Below are 25,537 nucleotides of genomic sequence, written 5' to 3' on the forward strand. Positions count from 1 at the left end.
CTCAATCAACAACTTGTAAGACCAGTAAAGTTACAATGGGACTTGTGTGCGCAGCCGCATGAATGCCTGCGGGTAATTTTGTTGTGGTCCCGATAGGGAAAACATATTGTTTTTGCAGGTGTCTTCTTCTTTTTCTTCTTCCAAGAACCATTCACAGCTTAGAATTGACAATGACGTCAGCGTTGACAGCAGCACTGTCAAAAGCCAAGTAGATGTAGGATGGACAGAAACCAAGTAGATGTATGGTGGACAGAAACCAAGTAGATGTATGGTGGACAGAAACCAAGTAAATGTAGGATGGTATAGCTCTACTAATACAGAAAGTTTTCTATGTACGTATGCTTCATAATGTAAGCCAAAAGTTCCTTTAAAATAGCCATGTTATATCTATTTCAGAAAAATATACAAAAAGAAACTTATTTTGTCAAGAATGATTGAGCATATTTTATTGTATCGCAGTATTTCAATATGAATGAGTCCAGTTGAATAGATTATGATAATAACCTTGTAAAACAAGCAGATGTAGGGTGTCCTTTTTTACTCGCACACACTACTGTAGGGCAAACCTAAAGGTCACTCTATGGAAGAAACTTTTGACGCCATCCAACATCTAAAATCTGTTCTTACACCAATTAAACTACTGAACTGAACAAATTTAGATCAAACAGGAGAGCGTAGACTCTACCTGTCCTTTCTACTCAAAAAGTCTCCAGATTGGGCAAAAGTTTTCAAGGAAAAGAAGGATTTCAAGGATTTTATGTGGCACTAAAATCGTTCCCATGTTGTGCCCTCTACTGCGCAACGGAATTCTGACGTGAGCCCTGTAGAACCAAGAATCAGTTGCTACAATCAGGAAGACAAAAGCTCATACCTCTAGAACAAAGAGTTTTGAACGAGAATTCAGTAGAAGTTTTTTTCTGACTGGTCTATTTTACATGGCGGTGGTACTGGAAGAATCCATTATCCCGCGAAGGGGGATACGTCTAAATTTAAGTTTAACTTAGTATACAGAAGCCAAAGTTTTGAGTAGAAATAATTTGGACTGGTTATGGCGTGCGCTTGAAAAAAAATTGCAGAGGGAATTCATATTGAAATAAGGAGAACAAACCAGAAAAAGCAACATTTTTTTCCTATGAGGGAAAACATAATTAACGCTAGTTCACATTTATCCACAGGGTAACCTATATCTGTTGCTTCAAAAAACGGATATTTAGGGATATCAAGTGGACGGACGATAGTTTCAAACTACAATAGTTTGAACATATTACAATTTGAAACCACCATCCGTCGACTTGAAATCCCTTCATACCGTTTGGATAAACACAACGAATAAAGGTTACCCTGCGGATAAATGTGAACTAGCGTTACCCACAGACATCCATGCGGCTGCGCACACAAGTCCCATTTCCCGTTCACTGGTCTTACAAGTTGTTCTAGTTGTGTAGTCCATTTTGTCTGCAAACATCCTGGTACGACAACGCGGCGCCGTCCTGTAAAGTAAGGAGACTTGCCTTCTGTTGCCAGTGGATGTACGGTATGTGATGGGCACAGAGTACTATTCTAGTATTTAGGAAAAGGTGTGTTTACCTGTGTGTTTCTAAAGACTAAGTGTTTTTATAGCATTTTGCAACAGGTATATCAACTTGCGCGTAGACAGTGTTCATAATGAGAAACTAGTGTTCACTTGTGTTTTTGTTACTGCTTTGGAAATGTTTCCAGCACAAGATAGAAAATACTTCGAAAAAATGAAAACACATGGCTGACTTATCAAGTAACGTAGATGGTGTTGATTTATACGTTCGCGATAGCACTGTTTTTTTTAAATGTCACTTGCTGTTAATAAACTTCACCTCAGCTTCAAAAGTGTCATTTTCATTTCAATAGAAGGCTTGTTTGCACTGAACCATATAGCATCAACTTAACATGTATAACATCTTAGGGTAATAATGTGCCATATAGGTACCAGGTAACACACCATACAGGTCATTCCCAAGTGCAATATAGTACCAAGTAGCACACCTTACTGTAAGTTCATTTAAGTTCGCGAGATTTTTAAGTTCGCGTATTTCGCTGAGACCTCTGCTTCGCGAAGTCATCTACTCGCGAACATGCATGTTCGATATCGTCCCCCTCCCCACATCCTCCGTCCAAAAGATCCAGTCTCTGCAACTACGTGTTTACTATGATAGCAACTTATACCAATGACAAGACTCAATTGATAACAGACTATTTATTCTTTTCAAACCGAAATAAAAGTTGATTCAACACATATACGATACATGGAGTCATTATTGTATAGGAATGTGCCACTGGCGACCGGAGGAAAATTAAAGAAACATGTCGGCTTTGTTTACTAACAAAACTTTAACGTACACGCCGTGACATGGCTGCGATAACAATTTACTTAGTACATTATCCTAGTTTAACTAGATTTCTACAAGTTACAAACAAAACAAAAAATAAAACTGAGTAGTACTGGTTTTTACAAATACAAGTAATGGCTATGGAATTACAGCAACTAAGATTTACAACAAATTATAATAGCGGGGAAATTTTCACGACTAGAAACGTGGCAACAAAACTCCGCTTACATGTCGAAAAAAAGACATTCGTTTCATAATTCTGAGTTAGAGCTGCTGTAAATATAGGAGGGATAAACTCTTCACCTTCTTGTGTACAATTTGTGTCCACAAATTACGCTGAAAGTTTAAAACTTAGCGTCGTCTTTCACGCCGAAAATATTTCAAAATGGCGCCCGCGTCGCTTGTGTTTGGCGTGGGTATCCCGTCAGCCTGTGCGGCAAATGTGATTGCGACATATCAGAGGTCATTGGCCCTGTTGCGTTCCGTGCGCTATCGTCAAATCACGGCCCAAATAGTGGCTTGGTAGAAACACATTTTTTTATTTGAGTACACCAACTTTAGACATTGTTTGAAGGGTAACTATGAACTCTAAGGCGTAAATGGCACCTTTGACGGCATGACTGGTGTCGCGGTGTGGGTGGGAGGGGGGCACTCGCTACCGTCATAGTACCGGAACGTAACTTTTGAAAAATAATTGAAACACCCGCTCGCGAACTCAAAGATCTCGCGAACTCCCGATTTGCTCAAACTCGCGAAATTAAGTGCTCGCGAACATAAATGAACTTACAGTATATGCTGATATCGTCAACAGTGTGTTCCGAGTTGAAGATAGGCAAACTGACACTGAAGCAATATCTCAAGAGGGGGGATTGCTACCGATTTCTGGGGAGGCGGGGACGAAAACACTAGTAATGTCGCCCCCTGGGGGAGAGATTTCAGCATATTAGAGAACTAAAAGTATATTTTCTTGAACTTGCTGGGGTTACTTGGAATCTTGATGCCAAAGTTGGACTAATAAAGTTGTTAATGTTTAATTCTGCAATTTCTGCTTCTTCATTTCTGTCAATGTTCAGCAGTCGTGTTATCGTGTTCATACAATTGTTTGAAAAGCTAATGTGTTTATATAGATAAAGTTGAAAGTAAGATTTTGATCAAGATGTATGGATTTCCATGGCACAGCCCCAGTGCATGACAAAGCCCGCTCGAAGTCCATCTATGTGACACTTTTGCTGTAAGGTATCCCCATCCAAGGAGAGGTCAGTGGTCGCGGATTTCCTAGTCCAATATTCAGCTGTCAGGCAGCAAAATAAGGAATTCTCGGTATAAAAAAGCCCTTTAGTTTACCCTACATGGTGTCACTGCTCAAGGATAGCCCAGATAAACACTACGTACGGTCATTCACCTTCACACAAAAAATTACAAGAATTATAACTACAAAACGTTATATAGGCATGTACACAAATCAACGCAATGCAGAATTAGGATAATTTCAATATCTTCATTCCAATCAATAAAAGAAATATTTACAAATGGTCGTGTCCCCCAAAAATATGCAAATCATCCGGCCGGGTTTGTACTGAAGAGTACAAGATGCGTGTCCGGACAGATTTATTTAATCCACTTGAACCTGAAAGGGCCTCTATTGATGATGATAGTGGCCAGTACTTAGACGTTCTTCGCTCACTCAGTGGTTATAGCAAAGGCCCAGGCGTTATGACACTATATACATCTCGGGGCGGGTCATTAACCCTAACTATTTGATTACAAGCCAATATTGTAACGGCATATGGGTGGTAACATTGCCCAGAATTTGCTCTGTTCTATGCTGCTGGGGGAACCCAAAATCTTCATCTCCAACCAGATCCACGGTGCGTGATGTATACTTAGTAGTATCAAACTTCCAGTTTGACTCCCTTCGGCCGACTATACTCCTTGGCCAGCTTTGATACTATCTTATGGCACCGTAGGATCTGCTTGGAGATTACCAAACTCTAATCATCTTGAAGTTTTATCAACACACCAAATATCATGGCAATCCATCCAGACGTTCTTTAATCATCGTATTCAAATTTTAGGCGGCCATAGAAAAATACGTTGATGTTCATACGATGGAATCGTACTGGTAAAAGGGACAGTGAGGCAGCCCTTTTTTTTATCAAACTGGAATATGTGGATAGGTAGGAATATGCTTGGGATACCGCTTGGTATTCGTCGGACAAAAAAAAAGAAGCGAATAAAGGTGGAGTACTGATAACCTGTATCATCCTTGATTGTTTGTTGACCTTGGTCGTTTCCATTGCAAAACAGTGTCAACGCATACAGCAGCAATGTAGCGTGTTTTCAGGTAAATACTTAAGATAGCCTAGAATACAGCTGTAGTCACCTTTCAGTCAACCCATGGCATTCCAATGGGCTCTGTCACTACGCAACGCACCCTCCGGCACAACAATTGCACCATTAGCTCTCCTGCACAGTGGAAAGTATCTTTCGATGATTAAGGTATTGAATCCATAACTTCTCTATGATCTGTTCAAATCGCATTCTGTTATATATACTTTGTTCACGGGTGTACCGCAGACACGATCTTCATTTCCATTAAAGGCTTGGTAAGTTGCTGAATCAAACGAGCTCATTGAGAGACTATTCTATTTGGAGTGGAACGTGCCTAGATAAATACACGGACCATATTGTAGCTCCCGTCGTACGTAATTAATAAGTAAACTGGGTACTAAGTTCACGTCTACAGACGAACTGTGGCTTTTTAGTTTGTAGGGTCAAATCAGTCACTACTTCGATTCATAAACGTCCTTTTCTGTGTCCCACTAGTACTGGTAATGGCTGGCGAGGATACAGGTGACCCGCGGAACTTACTGAAGCTCAACAGGAAGTTACTGATCCAGGATATTCGTTCAATTGAACCTATTATACTAGACCACTTGTATCAGTGCGGCGATATCACCGAAGAGGAGGCAGAAGAAATACGAGGAAAGGCGACGCCTCAAGAAAAGGCAAGAACTCTGTTAGACATAGTCGCCACGAAGGGTAAGAAGACGTACTATCACTTCCGTGAATCCTTAAAAACACTGTATCCCCACTTGGAAGAAATCTTACACCTGTGTCCTTTGCACAACACGCGACTCAATTGCAAGCTGTACTGTGAGGTATGCGAGTGTTTGATATGTATGGACTGCAAAGGTCTACACGGGACGCACGCCGCGACTTCTGTGGTAGCTGTCGCCGACGAAGTCAGGTCCGGTTTTGCCTCTTTCGTTCGAGAAAACCGCAAGAAACTGACGTCAAAACATGGCCTGGAAATAAGCCCTCCAGAAAGGAAACACCTGACTGTTTGGGCAGAGGGTAGAGCAGCGCATCTACAAGCACAGGTCACCAGGCGGATCGAACAGGAAAAAGAGTGGTTTATCGCCAGGTTGTATCAACGGCCAGGCTCGGCTGTTTCTAGCGTAGCGGAGTCATTCGGGGACAGAGACCGATCCACGAGTCTAGAAGAACCGCCCAGTGACAAGAAGGAACAGTACTGGGTAACAGCAGGACAATCAAGTCGTGCACTTGTAAGTTCAATCGTAAAAAAATTCAGTTGTTGTTTTTTGTTGTTGTTATGAAAAATCTATCTTAAATATTTTTCGACGGGTGTATATGTCACAGCCTAATTGAAAATTCTGCAACATTTAAGTCTTAAGACGACCTTAGACAATTATGATCTTGCCATTTACCGTTTGCAAGCTATTTCCGGGGTATCGTTTCCGATTGGATTGATGTACTGTTGCCAACTGACATGGCCGATATCATCTTCTATTCTCCTTACTCTGTTGGGCACGTTCCCCAAACACAAACACGGTGCAGTATCTTTTGTGGGCACATTCTTTTGCTGAAAAATGAACAGTCATGACACAAAGTCCACCTACCCTGGGCTGATCTAAGTGTTAAGAAATGGTTACAGTAAGTTCTAATAGACTTATAAGCGAGCAGATACAATAGCTGTGTGCCTTCTTTGAAAGAGAACAACTCGTATCTGTATCTAAAACCTTATTTTAGATATTCTAAATGTACTTTAATGTCCTAATTTCAGTGCCAGGTTGTTCATTGCAAGTTGTGTATAAACATCGGGAAGATAGCGGAGGTTATCCACGAGAACCCGTGGCTGCCCCCGGACGACCAGCGGCTCCTCCAGCGGGTGATGACGCTCGTGTTTGAGGAACCGCGCCAGGTTATCTGGTACGACGCCGACATAACCATCCAAGGTGTGAACATATCAGGTCTGAAATTCACGGCGGGCGACAAGACCAACAGATACTTTGTGCATCTGGTAGTCGTTCCAAAGCCCTGTGATGTATGCGAAGAGAAGAATTGGCGTAAAACACAATACGGTGAGGTTTTGATATGGTCTGAGGTGACAAAACAATAACTCTATAAGCAATTTATTACCTCCATGAAAACCGAGATAATGTAGTCAGTCGGTGTGTTTGTTTTTTCTTGCATCCGTAGTTATATATATATATATATATATGATTAATGTAGAATTGTAGTACGGATTTCCGAGGGTGTAATAGGATACTTAGAGGATTGATTTGGCTCGTGTCCGTCCAATAGTCGAGAGCCTGGAAGTGATTACGCATAAGTGTGTGACTCACGGCTACATCCACACAGTAAAGTCAGGCCGTTACTAGTTGGGTACCCACTTTAACCTTGTCGATGATGTTCAGCCAATTTTATCAGACCTTATTTGTACAGTTTCAATGCGCAACGACGACAAATTGTAATGATTATTCTTCATACTTTACACCACTCAAGCTCAAGATATTGTCTTGCATAACATGTGCGTATGTGTCAGTGCTTTAACCCGATCGTTGGTTTTTAGAATTATGCGTTTTCACAGTTGACTATTTTATTTCAACTGGTCGTAGTATTGTATTACAAAACAAGGAAAATGTGACAGGCTATGGTTGTCTATGTATTATATACTTGTACCTAAAATACAAGATATAAGAAGGAGTCTTTGATGACCTCCCAACTCCAATACCTACCTCAAAATCAACAGCCATCACATACACCCTAAGGGAATACATAATCAGAGCTTTGATGAATATTTATAACGATATGAGGACAAGTTGTTATTGCATGCAAGTAAGAAGTCAAAAGTTTAACAGAAATTAAAGCTTCCCATATGCATAGTCCTAAACAAGGTTGAATGCACCATGTTATATAGATTATAATGAGGGTTAAAATACTATGATGCGAAGGTTTTGTTTTTGCTTTATGCCGTGTTGATAATGATTCATATCTTTTATCATTAGCCTCTTTTGATGTGTAAGAAACAACTCATGACCTCCATGTCGTGTTTCTCTGGAGCTGCTGCAACTTCGTCCTCGTATTCCTTAAAGAAAGACTCCAGAATCGCCGCTTTTTCTTCCTCAGTACGTTTGTTTGAAAGTCCTGCGATAAAAGTGAAATGTGAACATGCGCAATGTGGTTACCAATGTCCACACTAGCCTATCCTTACAGTGTAAAATAGGCTGATTTATTAGAAAGCACTCAAACCGTAAATGTGGAAGTCGAAACGACATACAGTTTGTAATCATTGTACGGAAATCACACTTCTTCTTTAAAATATGCATCAATAGAAATGGAAGACTTGAAGAGCGTCTCTGTACTCTTGCTGTGTCAGTAAAATTAGCATAAAATCATTTGTGTGTATGTGTGTGTATTGGTTTTGCATCTTTGGAATTCATTACATTTTTCTTTGACCTTTGTCCTCCAATTCCAACGTTTTAGTTTCAGGTAGGCGATATTCCTTGCTTAAGATCACAACAATAACACCATTTCAAATTATTTTTACAGTATTTGATACCTGTGTGGAAGGCGTGGTAACTCCAGCTACGACACATGTTCACAAACTGTTTGGCGTGTTGGCGCGCGTCCCCTCCCTCCTTCCGCCAGCGAGCTTGGAAGGCACATGGAGTGAGCTGCATACACAGAGCGTAAAAGAAGATCAAGCATCACTTAATGATAATGGGGAATACAAACGTAGCTACTATTAGGACCCTGTCATTCTCACTGCAAGGTCATTAAGTGATGATGCTCTCAGTATTTTCTTGAGAAAGTAGTAGAAGGGCTTCAGTTGGCAAGCGTGAATAGTGTCTTTTATTTGCGCAAACGTTAATTTTTCTGTACTGAGTGGAGTTTGAACAAATATACCCACCAACATTGGTAATATAACAATTCATGCTGGGTACCTTTGTCTCCAGAGACACCAATGTCAATCCAGCCTTCCGAACTCGTGAGTTTTCGTTGACGAAGGGGGCCTGCATCTCATCTTGCGATCGCCAGTATGCAAATATGTTGGTGTTGACGAACTCTTCCTGTGAGAGAGGTTGACGTGACGACGTTATTGAGTTTTGTCGATGTGTACTTTCACACTTTTATTTGAAATAGGCAATTATAAGATGTTTATTGCAAAATTGTGCCCAAAATAGCTATAGGTTAATTGCAAACAATGGTGATGTGAAACAGCAACGGTTGCATGAAATAAATCTACATCTATATATCTATCATATATTTGTAGAGAGAGAAAGAGAAACAGAGAAAGATAAAAAAGAAGAGAGGGAGAGAGATCTTCTTGGTTTCACTTAAACTGATTACTCATAGCTTGATTATAGATTGTGGCATTAATGCCAATGGTATACCACCTTTCCTTGCCCAAGCAGACAAAATCTTTTAACAACTTTGCTTGCTTGTAAACTGTTTGGTAACCTTTAATTACGTGACCTATTCGATTAGGACATAGAAGTTTTAAAGGCAATACCTTTGTTATTTGTCCACGCTGTGCGAAATTATGCCATAAAGACGACATATTTTGGCATATGTTGACCTTTCCAGACGTCCATCTGCCGCCTCCATAGTAGCCACTTTCGTCAGTAGTGCAGTTTACTATTACCATACGGCCGCCTATTATATAAAGGAACATATAGAAGTTGTAGTGGGTGAAGAAATTTCACATTCACAATGTCTGAAAGCATAATGGCCTAGAGCGTGCATATGACCAATAAGAGAAACAAACATTGCTTCAAATTGTTCCGATAAGAACTAACATTTACCTCCAGTGTGTGGCGAGAGTCCTTGATATCACATTCAACAACAAACACAACTTGCTAAGTTAAATTTTTAACTTCGCCAAGACGATATGTTTTGGGTAGCGTTTGTATGATTGTCTGTATGTATGTTTGTATGTATGCAAGAGACCAACATAACTCGACAACGTTTAGTTTGGCCCCCTAGCGGCTTGTTTGGGAACTACAGGGCATGTTAAGCGTCAGACTTTGAAATTGAATAACTCAAGAAGGGGTTGACGGATTGCTATGATTTTTGGCATGTAGCTCAAATGATGCTTCATATAATTACATACTATTTATGCAAATTGAAATCTAATTTGAATCTGAATTTAATAAGGAAATCGTCTTAACATGCTCAGTTTCATTATTCGACATTGCAACATGTGACGCTTGTAACTGAGAGAGAGAAGAATATTGATAGATATAAATTATACAAAATATAGACCTAATTTGCATAGTCAATGAGAAAATGCTATGATGTCATTTTGGTAAATGACGGGAACTTCATACTTGTAGCATTTATAAGTTATGTACAGGTAACATCGTCGAACATTAATTATGCCAATGAGGTCCCAATTTGCATAAATTATCAGAAAGTGCGACAAAAGCCTTCTTTCTCAACATAGACTGTGTTCGCCTGTTTGGTGGAGAAGATGATCAAGTACACGTAATAAAATGTATGTAAAGGAGAACCTATTTGTGCATAACATAATTAATGACAAACACAATTAGTGCAGCAGTTGTAAAGGTTAGAATCATTTGGCGAAGGTATGGGGTCGTGGAACTCTAGTCCATCATACAATTTAAGAGTAAACATCAGTGATCAGAAATACTGGAATGTCTTGACGAAAATGCCCCTATTTTAAGGGGTTGAAATTTGCCCCACTTTGTCACGAGGCTAAACGCTATCTACCGCCCAAATGTCAAGACCATATAATGTCCGGGTAAAGAGCTACATTGAAAAAAAAACGATATGAAAGAATATTGTCATTCATTATGCAAATGTCGTTCCCTTCTTGAGTTATCCTTTTGAGAAGATTTTGACAAAAATGCCCCTGCTATCCCAAGACTAGCCACTAGAGGGCCCAAACTTATGTCACTTCTTCCTGGCCACACAAGCTATCCGACACCCTAACATTGTGGCCATAGCTTGTTCAAAACAGGTGATAGCAAAACACGAAGTTACCAAGTACCAAGGAAAGCCGCTAGGGGGCCCGAAATCTAATCATTTCCAGCTTTTAAGTCACACGCTACCAAAACAGCAAGTATGAAACCAATCACCCTGAGTCCTTATTGAGTATCTTTACGCACGGAAAATATATTCATGACATACCTGTACAATTATGGGAATTCCTGACAAACGGACGCACACTATACTATTAGGCTCTCCCATTAGGCGTCGCCAAAAATCTTTATCTTACTGGCAAGCACAAAATTCAAGGATTCGATACAACATTACCATAAGAAAACGTAAAACAAAGTATGTGTGCGCAATCTTTCTCTATCGCTGAGGATATATACATATATTATATGTATATATACATATATCAAGGACGTTATATGTCTATATACCTGGTGCCAGCTCTCTTGCTCTCTTCAGCAGGATAGTCTCCCAGTCCTGAGCTGCCAGTTTGGAGAACTGTTCCTTCGCCTCTCCACAGCTGCTCACCATGTGGAACACAGCGTCGGGAAGAGGACAGGGCCCCCGGCTTAACCAGTGCATCGCGGTGGAAGAGAACCCAAAGTTGACGAACCTATCGGTGAAACACTGCAAGAGGGTGTAATATATATTAATGCAGCGATTGTAGTCATACATTACCCATGCGCTCTTACCGCAGATTTTGGACGTGATTAATGGACACGTGTAATTCTATGATCATTGAACTCAGCGTTTTCGAAAACAAATTTTGGTACGTACTTGGTCAAAGAATGAAGTACCACATGCACCGACATAAACGTTGGGAAAGTCCTTCAGGTAGCTATGGTTGTCCGACATTGGTAGCAGACCATGCAACCTCATGAACAGCGACTTGAAGTCTGCCACTGGTAGGTCCTCATATGTCACGTGGATCGGAGGAGAGTCGTCGTACCTTTGACGTAACTTCTTGATGACCTGGAGGGCAAAAGTCATATTGCTAGCCCATATTCATGTGACCATCGCGTATGCGTTGTTCACCATGTTGGAAGGCTAAAACTCAACGTTTTTAAACCCTGTCCTGCGGCATGCTACAATTTTGTGCTTGCACATGCATGTTATGTATGCGACGCAGAATTTTGCTAATTTAGTATTCTAAGTATATGCTGTTGCAGGTCATGAAAGGCCACGAGAAGGCGCCTCCCCCCCCCCCTCGTTGGTGGTAGTGTTGGGGGTGTGGAGCATCTCCCCCGATAATTTTGTAACATTTAGAGGCTCTCTGATGAATTTTATAGCCATTTCTGTGACCAACGAATGAATACTGAGGGCTAGGCAAATATGATAAACGGACGAACACTGATGGACGAACACTGATATTTTACACTTAGCAAGTTGACACCCATATGGTCTTTACACCCATATGGTCTTAACATCCATTCTCGTTTTTTTTCCTACATTCTCGGAGTACCGTAAGTTTAGCGGTATGACACTGAACAATTCTGACTCCTGACGTGTACTAAAACAGCAGGAATGAATGGATTTTAATATTGTATCTTGCGTCGGCTAGCCCACATGTACTTATAGGGCACCAAAACAATAAATACATTCCATTGATTCTGATGGAACATAATCAATAAATAATGATAGATCAAAACAAAATGCAAATACGAACACAGAAAAGGTGATCTTGCGAGATATCCACGTTGGCAACCTTTGTTGCCTGCTATTAGGGCTGGTGCCGTCACTCCCAGTGCTTCCGCTCCGCCTAAAAAAAATTGATAATCTGGATTTCTCTGTGAAATTCCTTTTTTTCTGGTTCAGTCGAAAGGCTGCCCGCCCGCCTCTCAATCCACGGATGCTATTGTAGTTTTGAGGGTATGTTTAAGATACGTATGTTTATGCACGACCCCCGTCGCCAATAGTAGTTCGAGTATAAAGTAGTGCGTCCCAGTACTTGCAACGGCCGTATTTATTCTGCCGTGCACAACATGTAACAGCGAGGTGGAAACGGCGGTGAATGGTAGAGGAATACATGAATTTTGAGACTGTATATTGTTGAATTACGATGCTTTTTCGTTCGGCGTGAATTTGCGTATTGATACTGTTACCGGCCCTGCCTATGCACGAGTTCCATGACCTCCGCTGGAGTCAAATGAAAGTGTCTTTTATAGATAAACGAGCAGGCAAATCTTTGCTTATTTTCATATATTTTTTAGGTTATACCCTGCACTTCAAAACTGTGACATAACAATTTAGGCCGAATGAGATGGCCGACACTTATTTCAATCTGTCCGCTAGGCTAAAGTTTCAAAATAGGGGGAATTCCAGACTTGGAGTGCACAGATGATAAACCAACCACATTAGGCCGAGTTTTACACGTGCATTGGAAACCAGACACTTAGAATGTTAGCGACTGCACTCAAGCTACACATTTTTCGGGCTGTGGAATTTCTACATTTCCATTAAACAATAAGTTAAACACGTGAGCAAGTTTGACGTGCTACATGAGGCACGAGGCTCAGACAGTCTGAGAGTGCTGAAGCAAATCGTAGGGCGGATGGAACAGACTGTGACGGTGTCCTGCATGGCACGAGAGAACGTGTACAAGACCTGGGAGGCCAGGAAGGGGGTGGGGTGGGGGGTTGGGGGTCCGGACAGGGTACTAATACCCTGCAGGGGCAAGTGGGAGTGATGATTTGGACGCCTCCAGAATTGGGAATATATTTTCTTACCTCGTTTGAATCGCTGCCATGTCCTCAGGACCCCTCAGAAACTTTGTACTGTTGTCACAAGTTCTTACTGGTACTGTAGAGCTTATATAAGAGATTGTGGAAGAAATCTACCTTTCTTGCTTTTCATGACTCAATGATAGATAGAATACGTGGAAACAACATAGACTCCTAAGAAAAATTGTGACAATGTCCAATCATTAACTCGCCTGTAGTAATACCTGTTTAGTTACCTCCTTTGAATCGTTGTCATGTCAAAAAACTTTACTGGTGCTGTAGAGATAATTTCGAAAGATTGTGGAAAAATCTACTTTTTATTGATTTTAAGACTTTATAATCAATGATGCAGATAGCTTAAGTTAGACTCTCAAGCAAAGTAGAGACTGCAATAAAAGCTTTAATTCATGGTACAGCAAGCTTATATTCCACTTGCCAGACAGTGTCAGAATGACGTTTATTGAACACTAAAAAATAGTGATTATTCAGATAAGCCAGTTCAGCACCAAGGACAATGTTCAATCATTAACTCACCTGTAGCAATACCTGCATGATTTTTTCCCTCACATGGGCAAGGTTAGTGTTGTCAGAAGTCTTTAGATAGATTGTAGTCACTTGAAATGTAGGATATGAAAGTGGAATAAAAAAGTGTGGTTTATTGTTTTATCGTCACTGTTAATCCTTATGACTGACAGAATTATAGATATATGCAACATTTCTTGAAAGTAAACATTGTTAGTTTTTCAATGATATATACTTTTACGGGGTTATTGTAAAGTAAAGAAACTAAAAAATAAGCAATATCAAACTAGTACCCTTTCAAAGGTGTTTGGGAACCCAAGCACTGCAGCTGGGGCGAATTTTTGGTATAATAAGCCAGCAGGACAAGGGTAACTTGTTATATATTTATATATATGCATAAGATGTTTTTACAGTCACGTAGCCATGACGAGTTTCCACATGAAAATTTGAAGTCGACTAGTACTCTTATCCAATGCAGCGTACAAACAATTGCGTCGTCATTGGGTGCAGGTGTCAGAAACCATTCATTGTCATCAAATCGTACCTGGTAGAAGAGTGGCATCGATGTCCCCCCATCAGCTGACCCATAGTCCACGATGTTGAAGACTTGTGTCGGATCGATCTCCATGGAATTGATGGCAGCCATGACCATTGGTTTGGCGTTTTCCATTATGTTATAATACGCCAAGGCGTTGTCAGAGTAGAAACCAGAACCATCCTCACCGTATGGAATGTAGTGTGGTGTCGAGTTCTAACCCAGAGAAAATACGTTTATGAATTATGTACGTACTAGGTAATATCTTTCTACACAGCTAATTCTCACCTGTCAATATTTTGACAATTTGTCTTCAAAAGGACCTCTTGCCAAATCATAGCGCTGTGGCAAGGATCTAGTCCCAAACGTAACTGAGTTTATGTATCCTCCTTGTCTCGGTTCAGGGCATGCGAGCCTAGAGTTTTGTGGATGTCACATCACTTATCAACACTCATTGCCTGCTGCGTTAACATATTGGAGCAAACTAGCCAACTCTCCTTTTTCACTTCAACTTCATTTTCATTCACAATTTGCTTAATAATTCAGCTATTCTTATATTGATCACATTTAGGAATTGATATGTGCCAGAATAGTGAACAAAGTCCTGTGGGCGTATTTCATAAGCATCGTCATTCCAAATTTCAGGTCATCTGCTTAAACTGCCAGAGCACAGGATCCAATTTTTTTGTCTGAAAATACCCAAGAAGGGCAAAAAATGGATCATTTTGAAGTACTATACGTTATACAATGTGACCCAAAAATACTCAATAAAAAATATTCAAAGGTCTCTACTAGTATCACACTCCCGGAATCTCAACTGATGCAAGTACTTGCCTTTTTAGGAATCCATGTTGATCTTTTCTTGAACCCGCTGCCGTAAGTACTGCAGAGCCTCCTTAGAATACCGCAGGTGCCATAAACATACATCATTTTTGTTGCCGCTTTTAGGTGTAGTTGAAGCCTCGTCACCAGACCTTGACCCGTAGTGAAAACAAGGATAATCAGAATCTGCCGTTCTGGCGTAATGAGGCATGAAAGTTGGTGCAGGCCATACCGGTCAACCCGAACCTACAATCTCTAGAAGTAAAGCTTACCGTCATAGTTACATCAGTGAGTCGCCAGCCGTACACCTAAACGAATTCAATTCTGATCAATCAATGAAGACTTGCAAAAACAAAAAAAAAGTGCTGATTCATGTGGTCGTAAAGTTGCAAACCTTTCTTTGGGTGACTTTTGATGTTAACGACCGTGCGGACTGGAGAGTTCAACTTGAAAGACTGGATTCCAGAACAGGCTAAAAGGTTACGCATATCAAACCAAAGTGACGCCGCTATTTAAGTTCAGGGGGGGGGGGGGGGGGTAGCCTATTCTAAACGCTCTACCGGTATACCTTTTGCAATTATGGACCAAATACCTTAAAATTCAGACAATGTACAAAACATGAGAGCATTACTGCCATGAATTTATCCAGCTGAAGTGTTCATTGACTAACATACCCCAAGAAACGGCACTCAGTGACCTTCCGGTTTATTTACAGAGCACCTTTCACGGGTTGTAACAAGCTTGCTGCCTAAAACTTACAGATCTTGCCAAACTTTTGGTCACAAAAATCCTCTACTCACCAACACTTGTCCGTCTGTATTAATTTTAGTTAGATGTGGGAAAATCACGAACAAATGCTTCATTATCTTCCAAAATTTAGGAACGGCTCACCCAGGCACTGAACCACAAAACAAATCTATGACGCATGCCCCATAAAATCTGTCAGCACGTGATGCTGACTACAAATTAGGTCTGACAATGCCAAATGTAAAATGAGGTGTCAATCACAGAATGAGACACACACATACACCATATATATACAGGCTCCGATTCATGTATGTGTGTGTCGCGACTCGGTGTATGTTTGAGTGACGACCTGGTGTATGTGTGTGTTTGGTTTGCCTGTTTGCGTGTGTGTGCCCGCGCATATGTCACTATGTCTATGAGTGTAATTACCTTCGCCAAAAAGGTTTATATCATTTTGGGTAGCGCTTGTGTGTGCGTGTGTCACGGTGTATTTATCTGTGGGTAGAAGGCCAACATAACTCGAGAACGCCTGGATTGATTGTATTGATATTTGGCCGGGAAATCAGCCCTCTAGAAAGGAAACACCTGACTGTTTGGGCAGAGTCTAGAGTGGCCAATCTACAAGCACAGGTCACCAGGCGGATCGAACAGGAAAGAGAGTGATTTATAGGGAGGTTGTGTCAACGGCCAGGCTCGGCTGTTTCTAGCGTAGTGGAGTCATTCGGGGACAGAGACCGATCCGTGAGCCTAGAAGAACCGCCCAGTGACAACAAGGAAAAGTGCTGGGTAACAGTGGGACATGCACTTGTAAGTTGTTCATACTAGTTTATAGATACGTGTACTGACAGAACGATGAAATTGTGATCGTGCCGTTTAAAGTATGCAAGATATTCCTGGGGTAACGTTGCAAACTGACATGGCAGATACTATCTTTTGTTGTCCTTCCACTGTTCCGCACGCAAAGTGGCTGTTTGCCAAAAACAACGCAGTATCTTTTGTTTGCTAAATATTTTTGCTGAAAAAATACACAGTCGTGACACAAACTCCACCTACTCTGGGCTGATCCAAGTATAGAGCTGGTTACCTCAATGAAATGTTATGGAGGTTATATCTTATCCTGTGTTTGTGTGTCTGTGTGTGTGTAAACAAAATAACTCAAGAACGGTTGAGTGGATTGGTTTCATACTTGGTGTGTTGGTAGTGTGTGATGAAAGCTGAAAATGATTAGATTTTCGGCCCCCTAGCAACTCCCCTTGGTACTGCAGCGCAACTTCCGGTTTTGCTATCTAGGTGTTCTGAACATACCATGGTCACGATATTTAAGTGTTAGATAGCTCTTGTGCTCAGGAAAAAGCGACATAAGTTTGGGCCCCCTAGCGTCTAGTTTGGGGATAGCAGGGGCATTTTTGTCAAAAACTTCTGAAGAGGATAACTCTAGAAGGGAACAGCGGATTTTCATGATTATTGGTATGTAGGTACCTTAGACAATGTTGTACAAGATAAGATACTAATTATGCAAAATAGGAGCACATTTGCATAATTAATGAGAATATTCTATCATAATAGTTTTTTCTACGTATCTCTTGTCCCGGACGATATATGGTCTTGACATTCAGGTGGTAGACAGCTTTTAGCGTCATGACAAAGTGGGGCAAGTTTCAGCCCGGTATGAACTCCAGACAGTCGCTCAAGCGATTGTAACGACAACTTTCTTATCAGTGGGTGAGCATTTATTCTATCTTTTGTTAATGACTGTCGTGAAAACGGGGTCATTGTAATCAGTTTTTGTTTTTGTGTTGGTGCCTGTCGTAGTTATCATACGCGCAGATGATAGTAACTTTATTGCTCTCTAGAAATGGGAAGGAAGTGTGGGGTCATGGGGTCAGGCTGTCAGGAAGTAGAGGTCATAAGTTGATAGAGTCAGTCATTAATCAGGCACGACACAAAGGTTAAGAAACGGGTCAATGGAAGAGCCTACTCACTGAATTAAGAGGTCTGTCTGTATTTTTTCACAGTTATGCAAATGAGGATCTAACTTGCATAATTAATGCCACAATTCCTTAGTCGCAAATGATTGTATCTACAGGGGACCCTCTGGGGGACCTGGTCGGCGGACAAGTTTTCGACCAGTACGGCGCCGTGGTGCTGTTCAGGGCCTTCGCTGTGTCCTGTCTGATCGGATGCTTCCTGTTCTACCTGCTGTATGTGTGCAATGGGGAAAAAGAGAAGACCACAGGTGAGAGCATTTCTTATGACATGCTAACAGGTAGTTTTTGTAACATGTTCAAGTAGTTTTTGTAACATTGTAAGGTAGATTTGGTAACATTTTCCTATCTACGTTTTTGTTCTTATAGAAGGAGACCCGCACCCCGAGGAGGAAAAGGAGAGGAAAGCGACTTTGGCACCAGGCGACGAGGATGTGACCAAGATGGCGGCCCTGGAACCGGGCGCGTTCCTCAGGGGAGGGAGTCTGAGTAACAGAGCTGGAGAAAACATCGGCCACATCAGCCTGGTCAGGCCACAGGATCAGTCGGAATGAATGAATGAAGGATCTTCATTGTTCGACAGTCAATACAACAAAAAAAAGTAATTTGTACTAGTTTGTTCTATAGATCTAATGACAAGGGCTGTTTCTTAAATATTGACAACGCTGTGATTTCCAATAACATGTTCATTTAGTCTACAAATGCATCAGTGCCGCAGGTCAGTGTGAGTGCAAGTGGAGGTTGGCGAAAATAACAGAACAGCGCCGTAGTGAACGAACCCCACGGTGACGAAGGCGTGCCCCACGTGCAGTGAGATACCACCTTAAGGGTCGTTCCCAAGATCGTGTTGTTCGAACAAATATTATCATACAAATTACAAACAGAAACTGGTTTCAGGTTTATTCTTAGTTACTATCAACGGCAAACTGAGCACAAGCACACAAATGTTAAAGGCCATTGATAAATCAGTGTTTATAAAATCGTAAAAACGTTTTAACTATTTATTTTGTTGTGATTAGAGTCGCATATCAAGAGCATGCTCGCAAGTTAATCTTTCTGCTGTTAGTACCTAATAAGCTCTTACACACTTCGGAGTACGCATGTGCAGTGACAGGAATTGTGGGTAATATGTCAAAGGTGAAGGTCCCTGAGACATAAACAAAGCGCGCCTGGACATTGTTATCCAAATCACGACAATGATAGAGACGAGAAAACGTTTACAACTCAGGGGCCCTCACCTTTGACATATTTCCTACAATCCCTGTCACCGCGCATGCGTACTCCGAAGTGTGAAAGAGCTTATTCACAACATTTAGAACATCGAGACCTCTGTACTCACTCATTTCGATGGGTAATCATCATTTTCATTACTCAAAACGTGAGTCACTTACATAAAACCCCACTTTACAGTAGAATGTGAAAAACTATTAATTTAAAGTTAGCTTGTTAGATTTCAGTTTTTCTATCATTCATTGATTACCAATTGCATTTACAAACCTTTTTAAATCCAGTTGCAATTACAAATGCAGTATTCGGACAAGGATCTCCAATAACAATCAGTATAATAAATGTGATATTGTCTCAATATATTACAAAAAGATCTGGGCTAAATACTAAGTATCAGTCAGGATTTGGGATGTATAAAGACAACCACTTACAAGGATTTCCACTTACGATAATCATAATCAATATGATATTGTCCCAATCATAAATTTCATTATGAAAAGATCTGGGTTAGATATTATGTATCAGTCAAGATATATATGATTATGTTAGGCATGCTTGTCTCCCACTCACATACATTAATAGCCATACAAGTATTTTACATCAGGCGTGCCCTATGTACATGTAGAGATTCAGTATTTGGTTACAGATTGAATCTTCATCGGATTCCTATCACCCTCAGTTTACAAAAAGACATTCATGTTTTCATAGTAAGTCAGTATGTGTGTATGTATGTCTGTGTCTGTTTATGTGTGTGTGTGTGTGTGTGTGAAAGAGAGAGAGAGAGAGAGAGAGAGTGTGTGTGTGCTTGCGTCTATGCATGTATGTATGTGTGTGTGAGTGAGTGTGTGTGTCTGTGTGTGTGTGAGAGAGAGAGAGAGAGAGAGAGAGTGCTTGCGTCTATGCATGTATGTGAGTGTGTGTGTCTGTGTCTGTCTGTTTGTGTGTGTGTGTGTGTGTGTGTGTGTGTGTGTGTGTGTGTGTGTGTGTGTGTGTGTCTAGTCTGTAGCATGGTTAGTTAGCAGTGTTAGTTTCTGGTGCCGTGGCTTCAGTTTTACCTACCAGATCTGTCATGGGTATGTCTGTACTAGGGTTAGTTTCTGGTGCCGTGGCTTCAGTTTTACCTACCAGATCTGCCATGGGTATGTCTGTAGCAGTGTTAGTTTCTGGTGCCGTGGCTTCAGTTTTACCTACCAGATCTGTCATGGGTATGTCTGTACTAGGGTTAGTTTCTGGTGCCGTGGCTTCAGTTTTACCTACCAGATCTGTCATGGGTACGTCTGTAGCAGTGTTAGTTTCTGGTGCCGTGGCTTCAGTTTTACCTACCAGATCTGCCATGGGTATGTCTGTACTAGGGTTAGTTTCTGGTGCCGTGGCTTCAGTTTTACCTACCAGATCTGCCATGGGTATGTCTGTACTAGGGTTAGTTTCTGGTGCCGTGGCTTCAGTTTTACCTACCAGATCTGTCATGGGTATGTCTGTAGTAGGGTTAGTTTCTGGTGCCGTGGCTTCAGTTTTACCTACCAGATCTGCCATGGGTATGTCTGTACTAGGGTTAGTTTCTGGTGCCGTGGCTTCAGTTTTACCTACCAGATCTGCCATGGGTATGTCTGTACTAGGGTTAGTTTCTGGTGCCGTGGCTTCAGTTTTACCTACCAGATCTGTCATGGGTATGTCTGTACTAGGGTTAGTTTCTGGTGCCTTGGCTTCAGTTTTACGGACCAGAATTCGACCCATCTTGTGTATGCAAGTAGCAAGGTCAGTTTCCGGTGCCGTGGCTTCGGATTTACTGACCAGAATTCGACCCATCTTGGGTATGCCTGTAGCAGGGTTAGCTTCAGGTGCCGTAGCGTCAGTTTTACAGACTAGAACTGTCATGGGTATGTCTACAGCCGGGTCGGTGCCAGTTGCCGTGGTTTCAGTACCCCGGACAGAGCTCTGTTGATTACCGGCGGCGGTAGTGGTGGGCCTACCGGCGTCCTGACCAGGTTTACCCGGACGGAAGCGCTCTCTGAACTTTGACATCCACGTCAGCACCACATCTGATGTCAGCGTGAGCAGCAGCGTCAGCAGAAGGCCCTGGGAGGCGTTCAGCACGATGAAGATGTACTCTAGAGCCCTGCTGTGCGCGTACGGCACAATGAAGCCGATTATCCAAGTGAACCCGGTCATAAATGAGATACGCAGGTACACCCAAGCCTTGCTGCTGTTCGAGCGAACCAGCGCAGCGTCCGCTATATGGAACGACTTCCGTATGGCCAACAAAGTGTGGATGATGAGGCCGAGGTTTATCAGAAGAGCACAGAGGACTGGGGCGCCAAAAACGATCAAGCTTCCCGTGGGGCTACCTATCCAGCAAGCCTGCTGTCCGTACCCCACCCTGACATCACTGCAGGGACAGAAATCCACAAACGCCGTCAAGCCGACGACCAGCACCGGCACCAGCCACGTGTACAGGATGTACTTGCGCAGCGAAGCTCTTTCGGACTCTTGGCGAAACGTCAGAAAGAGGTCCAAAGATAGCGCGTTCATTGAAGTGAACGCAGACAGCAGGAGGTAGTGGAGGAGTATAGCAAAACCAGTACACGCCGGTCCTTCGGGTATGAGCACTCGCCCCACGAATAGTGACTCTGCAGTTGTCATGCATAGGACCACCTGAACTTTCAGCTTCCCACCCATTTTCTTCCACTGTTCGGGCCGCCTGGAATACACAACGAAAGCGACCGCCGCTACAGCCGACACGACCACGAGGCCTAGTGTCAAGTAACCCTGGTCGGCTTCCCAAGGGTTGTCTGTTGTTCCTCCACGCGTGTCATTGGAGAAATACTGCAGTATACACTCCCCACACACCAACGCCGCTGTGTTCTGGATGGCCACCTGCTCAGCAGCGCATGTCACGTTTGCACTCAAGAGATGGACACTACCGTTAGGTAGAGCTTGGAACTCTTCAGACGTGAAAAGCAAAGCCGGGGTGCTGCAGTTTTGGAAGGTCACACTTTTATTTGCTGAGCCTTGACTTGTGTGGTCATCCTTGAGAAGCCTACATGTGTCAACAAATGGGTCGTATACACTGTTTGGAGGACAATGCGTAGGGTTGTCTTCATCGTTATCATCACCAAAGTTGAAGAGATTAGTCAATGAAATACAGTTTGGGAAACAGCCATGCACGTTGCTGGTGGCAAATGGACACGGTATCAACTTTGTACTTGCAGCAGGAGACAACCCTTCGCACAGAGCACAGTGTACGTTTTTGTAAGACTTATACAAACCCCTCATAAAGAGCTTGTAGGACCTGCAGGAAGATTCATCACAGTTAACATTGGACGAATCAAACTCGTGGTAAAGGCATTGTTTACCATACTGGTCTAGAAATTCTAAGTTGCTGATACCAAGGCATTCCGTGTGATTGTCAACAATGGTGTGGTACAGTTGTGTACTTGGAGTGGTATGATGTGTAGAAGAGTTTATCAGGCCAGTGCACCTAACTGTAGACTCCCAAGGTTCTACTTCAGACAAAGACACATTGTTACAGAAAGCACAGAATATGTTTCTATAAGAGACAGTTGTTCGTACATTCTTAACAGGCATTCGGTCGGCAAGTTCGCTCGGGTTGAAGAGATCCACCTGTTTCAAACACTGTTGTCTTGTAACGTCATCTGTCCAGTCGTCTGGACAGTCAGCAACCAACCAATAGGATGTCCCTTGGTAGAAGTCTGGCACACACTTCCACTTTTTGTCGGGGTGATCGGGGGTCATCTGAGCGATGTCGCTGCACCGTTCTCTATGGAGAAGTTAAAGGTTTAATGTTAAAGGTCAAATCATTCCCACACACTTCGGTTGATAGGGAACAGTTTCGGCAAGAATCAAGAGCTGCAAGTATGATATTGCATGGTATTATGTTCCACAAAATCAGAAGGGTGTATATTTGGTGCCCATGTCTGTGTTCATTGTATGGTACTATCATTATTGAAGTTATTTAAAAATTGTTGTACTATGGTGTCATAAACGCTTTAAAGCTCAAAGATGTACTCACTCAAAGTCTTTACAGCAATCCCCGAAAACGCGACAATTCTTGTCACAGTTGCAACTCTCAACTCGTAGATGACGCGTCCCACACATTCCGTCACATGAAGTAAGCGTGGATCGGAAAATATTGCGTGTACATGGTTCTACGTTGACGTTCACAGACGTTGGATCTATGAAAGAGAAGGAATGATCGTTGATTGAATGGTTGGGTAAAACTTTACATTCGAATTCGTATTTAACGCTACTTTAATTAAATCCGTTGTAGTTTAAATGTGTAATTAGGGATATCAAGTCGGCTGGTGGCAGTTTCAAACTGCAATATCTTGAAAATGTTGCAATTTTAAACCAACTTCGTCAATTTGATAACCCTGTTTTTAGAAGTAACGGATATAGGATATCCAACGGATAAAGGTGAACTAGCGTTGATGCCAGTTTACCTTTATCCGTGGAGTAGCCGCTATCAGTTGTAGTTAAAAAAGATTAAAAATATTTCAGTGTGCGTCCACTTGACATACCGAAGTACGAGTACATTGATTTTAAAGACAACGGATATAGGTTACCCAACGGATAAAGCTCACCTGCACATTCCATCACATCGCAGTAGGCCCACCTATATATCGGGTGCACGTCCGTGGTGTAGCACCAGGGCCGCTCCTTGTTGTCAGGGTTACGGCAGAAGTTCTCCTCCAGGCCTGCATCAGGATGAGCCTGTGGTGTGTGGGGATGGCTGTGGGGGGACTGGGAGTCCCATCTCTGACACACCCGGTCTCCTGCCCTGTACAGATATACGGTATATAAACGTGTAAAGAGTCTGTGGTGCAGTGTGAGGATGGCTATGGGGGACTGGGAGTCCCATCTCTGACACACCCGGTCTCCTGCCCTGTACAGATATACGGTATATAAACTTGTAAAGAGACTGTGGTTTGTAGGGATGGCTGTGGGCAAAATGGGGGGACTGGGAGTCCCATCTCTGACACACCCGGTCTCCTGCCCTGTACAGATATACGGTATATAAACGTGTAAAGAGCCTATGGTGTGTAGGGATGACTGTGTGTGTGTGTGGGGGGGGGGGACTGATCCAGGAGTCCCATCTCTGACACACCCGGTCTCCTGCCCTGTACAGACATACGGTATAAAAACGTGTAAAGAGTCTGTGTTGTGTGTGGATGGCTGTGTGGGGACTGGGAGTCCCATCTCTGACACACCCGGTCTCCTGCCTTGTACAGATATACGGTATATAAACGTGTAAAGAGCCTGTGGTTTGTGGGGATGGCTGTGGGGGGATTGGGAGTCCCATCTCTGACACACCCGGTCTCTTGCCCTGTGGAGTAGGGCACAGCATGATCAAACAAATAAAGAGGCTTTTTGTATGTATGTAAATACTTTGCGACCGCATCTGTAAGCAGCGACACCTATTGCTGCAGTACCCACAGACAAAGAAAAGTGAACCAGTTTGAATTTCCCTGGGTGACGGACAGTATAGTCAGCAACACGTCGGTAGAAATAGAGCAAAGGCTGTGAAAAAAGAAAGGACTCTTTATTCAGTGACGTACCAACCAGATGAAACTATTCCCGGCGTAATCAAACATCTATTTTCGGGCGGACCTTGCTGAAGAAGATAGAGAGATTTCATATTAGGAAACACAATAAGTACTTCGCATCATTTCATCGTACTTTTTTACTGGTACAAGAAAAACACAAAACTGTTTCCTTACCTGCTCATGCGTCCTGCGTAGCTCCTCCCATTGTCACTTGCATAGAAGCAACGGGTCGGTTTGGCTAAAATTGTTGAAGAAATGGAAAACGATGTATCATAAGTGGGCTGATACAGTGAGTAAATATACCGAATGGCTTTTGAAAGATTAGCATAGCATAAATTACGAATATCTAATTACAAATGTTACATCTTGATATGTTAGGTATTAAAGATATACGAAAACAAGTGTGGCTTAGGTTGAAAATCTTAAAATCTCAGCAAAATCAGTGAATTTTGTAAAATATACCTTTCAGAAACCGATTACCATAGCAACATGTTTGTTTGTTTGTTTAAACCTTTATTTACGTCAATCCAGGAATACCTGGAATCTCAGCCGTGACCTCTCGATCTCATGTCAGCTAGCCTAGACACTCGGCCACTTGACGCCAAATGATTGATATACCATAGGTTTTCCTACTGGAACAGTAACTTTTGAGTTTCAACTTTGTAGAGTAAGTTGCTAAATGCATATCATGGAAGCTCATCTGTATCTGAAGTAATCCTAGTACAATGCTAAATTTTCTTCCAACAGAAAAGTATACAAGGATTAAATTTCTTTAGTATCAATA

General features: G+C 42.1%; 3 protein-coding genes across 3 annotated transcripts; 1 reads left to right on the plus strand and 2 right to left on the minus strand.

Moving 5' to 3' along the window:
• Positions 1–6,418: 6,418 nt before the first annotated feature.
• On the minus strand, positions 6,419–14,617 carry LOC118404110 (gibberellic acid methyltransferase 2-like). The gene is made up of 7 exons (XM_035803091.1): positions 14,418–14,617; positions 11,409–11,603; positions 11,063–11,258; positions 9,184–9,326; positions 8,615–8,740; positions 8,230–8,344; positions 6,419–7,814 (listed from the first exon to the last, which is right to left on the minus strand). The coding sequence occupies exons 1-7, from the start codon at positions 14,541–14,543 to the stop codon at positions 7,672–7,674; spliced, it is 1,044 nt and encodes a 347-aa protein (XP_035658984.1). The 5' UTR covers positions 14,544–14,617; the 3' UTR covers positions 6,419–7,671.
• A 3,376-nt stretch (positions 14,618–17,993) lies between these two features.
• Positions 17,994–19,925, plus strand: LOC118404848. The gene is made up of 2 exons (XM_035804230.1): positions 17,994–18,213; positions 18,332–19,925. The coding sequence occupies exons 1-2, from the start codon at positions 18,048–18,050 to the stop codon at positions 18,514–18,516; spliced, it is 351 nt and encodes a 116-aa protein (XP_035660123.1). The 5' UTR covers positions 17,994–18,047; the 3' UTR covers positions 18,517–19,925.
• A 222-nt stretch (positions 19,926–20,147) lies between these two features.
• Positions 20,148–24,967, minus strand: LOC118404086. Its single transcript, XM_035803046.1, has 4 exons — positions 24,928–24,967; positions 23,791–23,987; positions 23,220–23,382; positions 20,148–22,967 (listed from the first exon to the last, which is right to left on the minus strand). Exons 1-4 carry the CDS (start codon positions 24,933–24,935, stop codon positions 20,201–20,203), a joined length of 3,135 nt encoding a protein of 1,044 aa, XP_035658939.1. The 5' UTR covers positions 24,936–24,967; the 3' UTR covers positions 20,148–20,200.
• Positions 24,968–25,537: the final 570 nt, after the last annotated feature.

Source organism: Branchiostoma floridae, chromosome 17, assembly GCF_000003815.2.
Source record: "Branchiostoma floridae strain S238N-H82 chromosome 17, Bfl_VNyyK, whole genome shotgun sequence".
NCBI classification, from domain to species: domain Eukaryota; kingdom Metazoa; phylum Chordata; class Leptocardii; order Amphioxiformes; family Branchiostomatidae; genus Branchiostoma; species Branchiostoma floridae.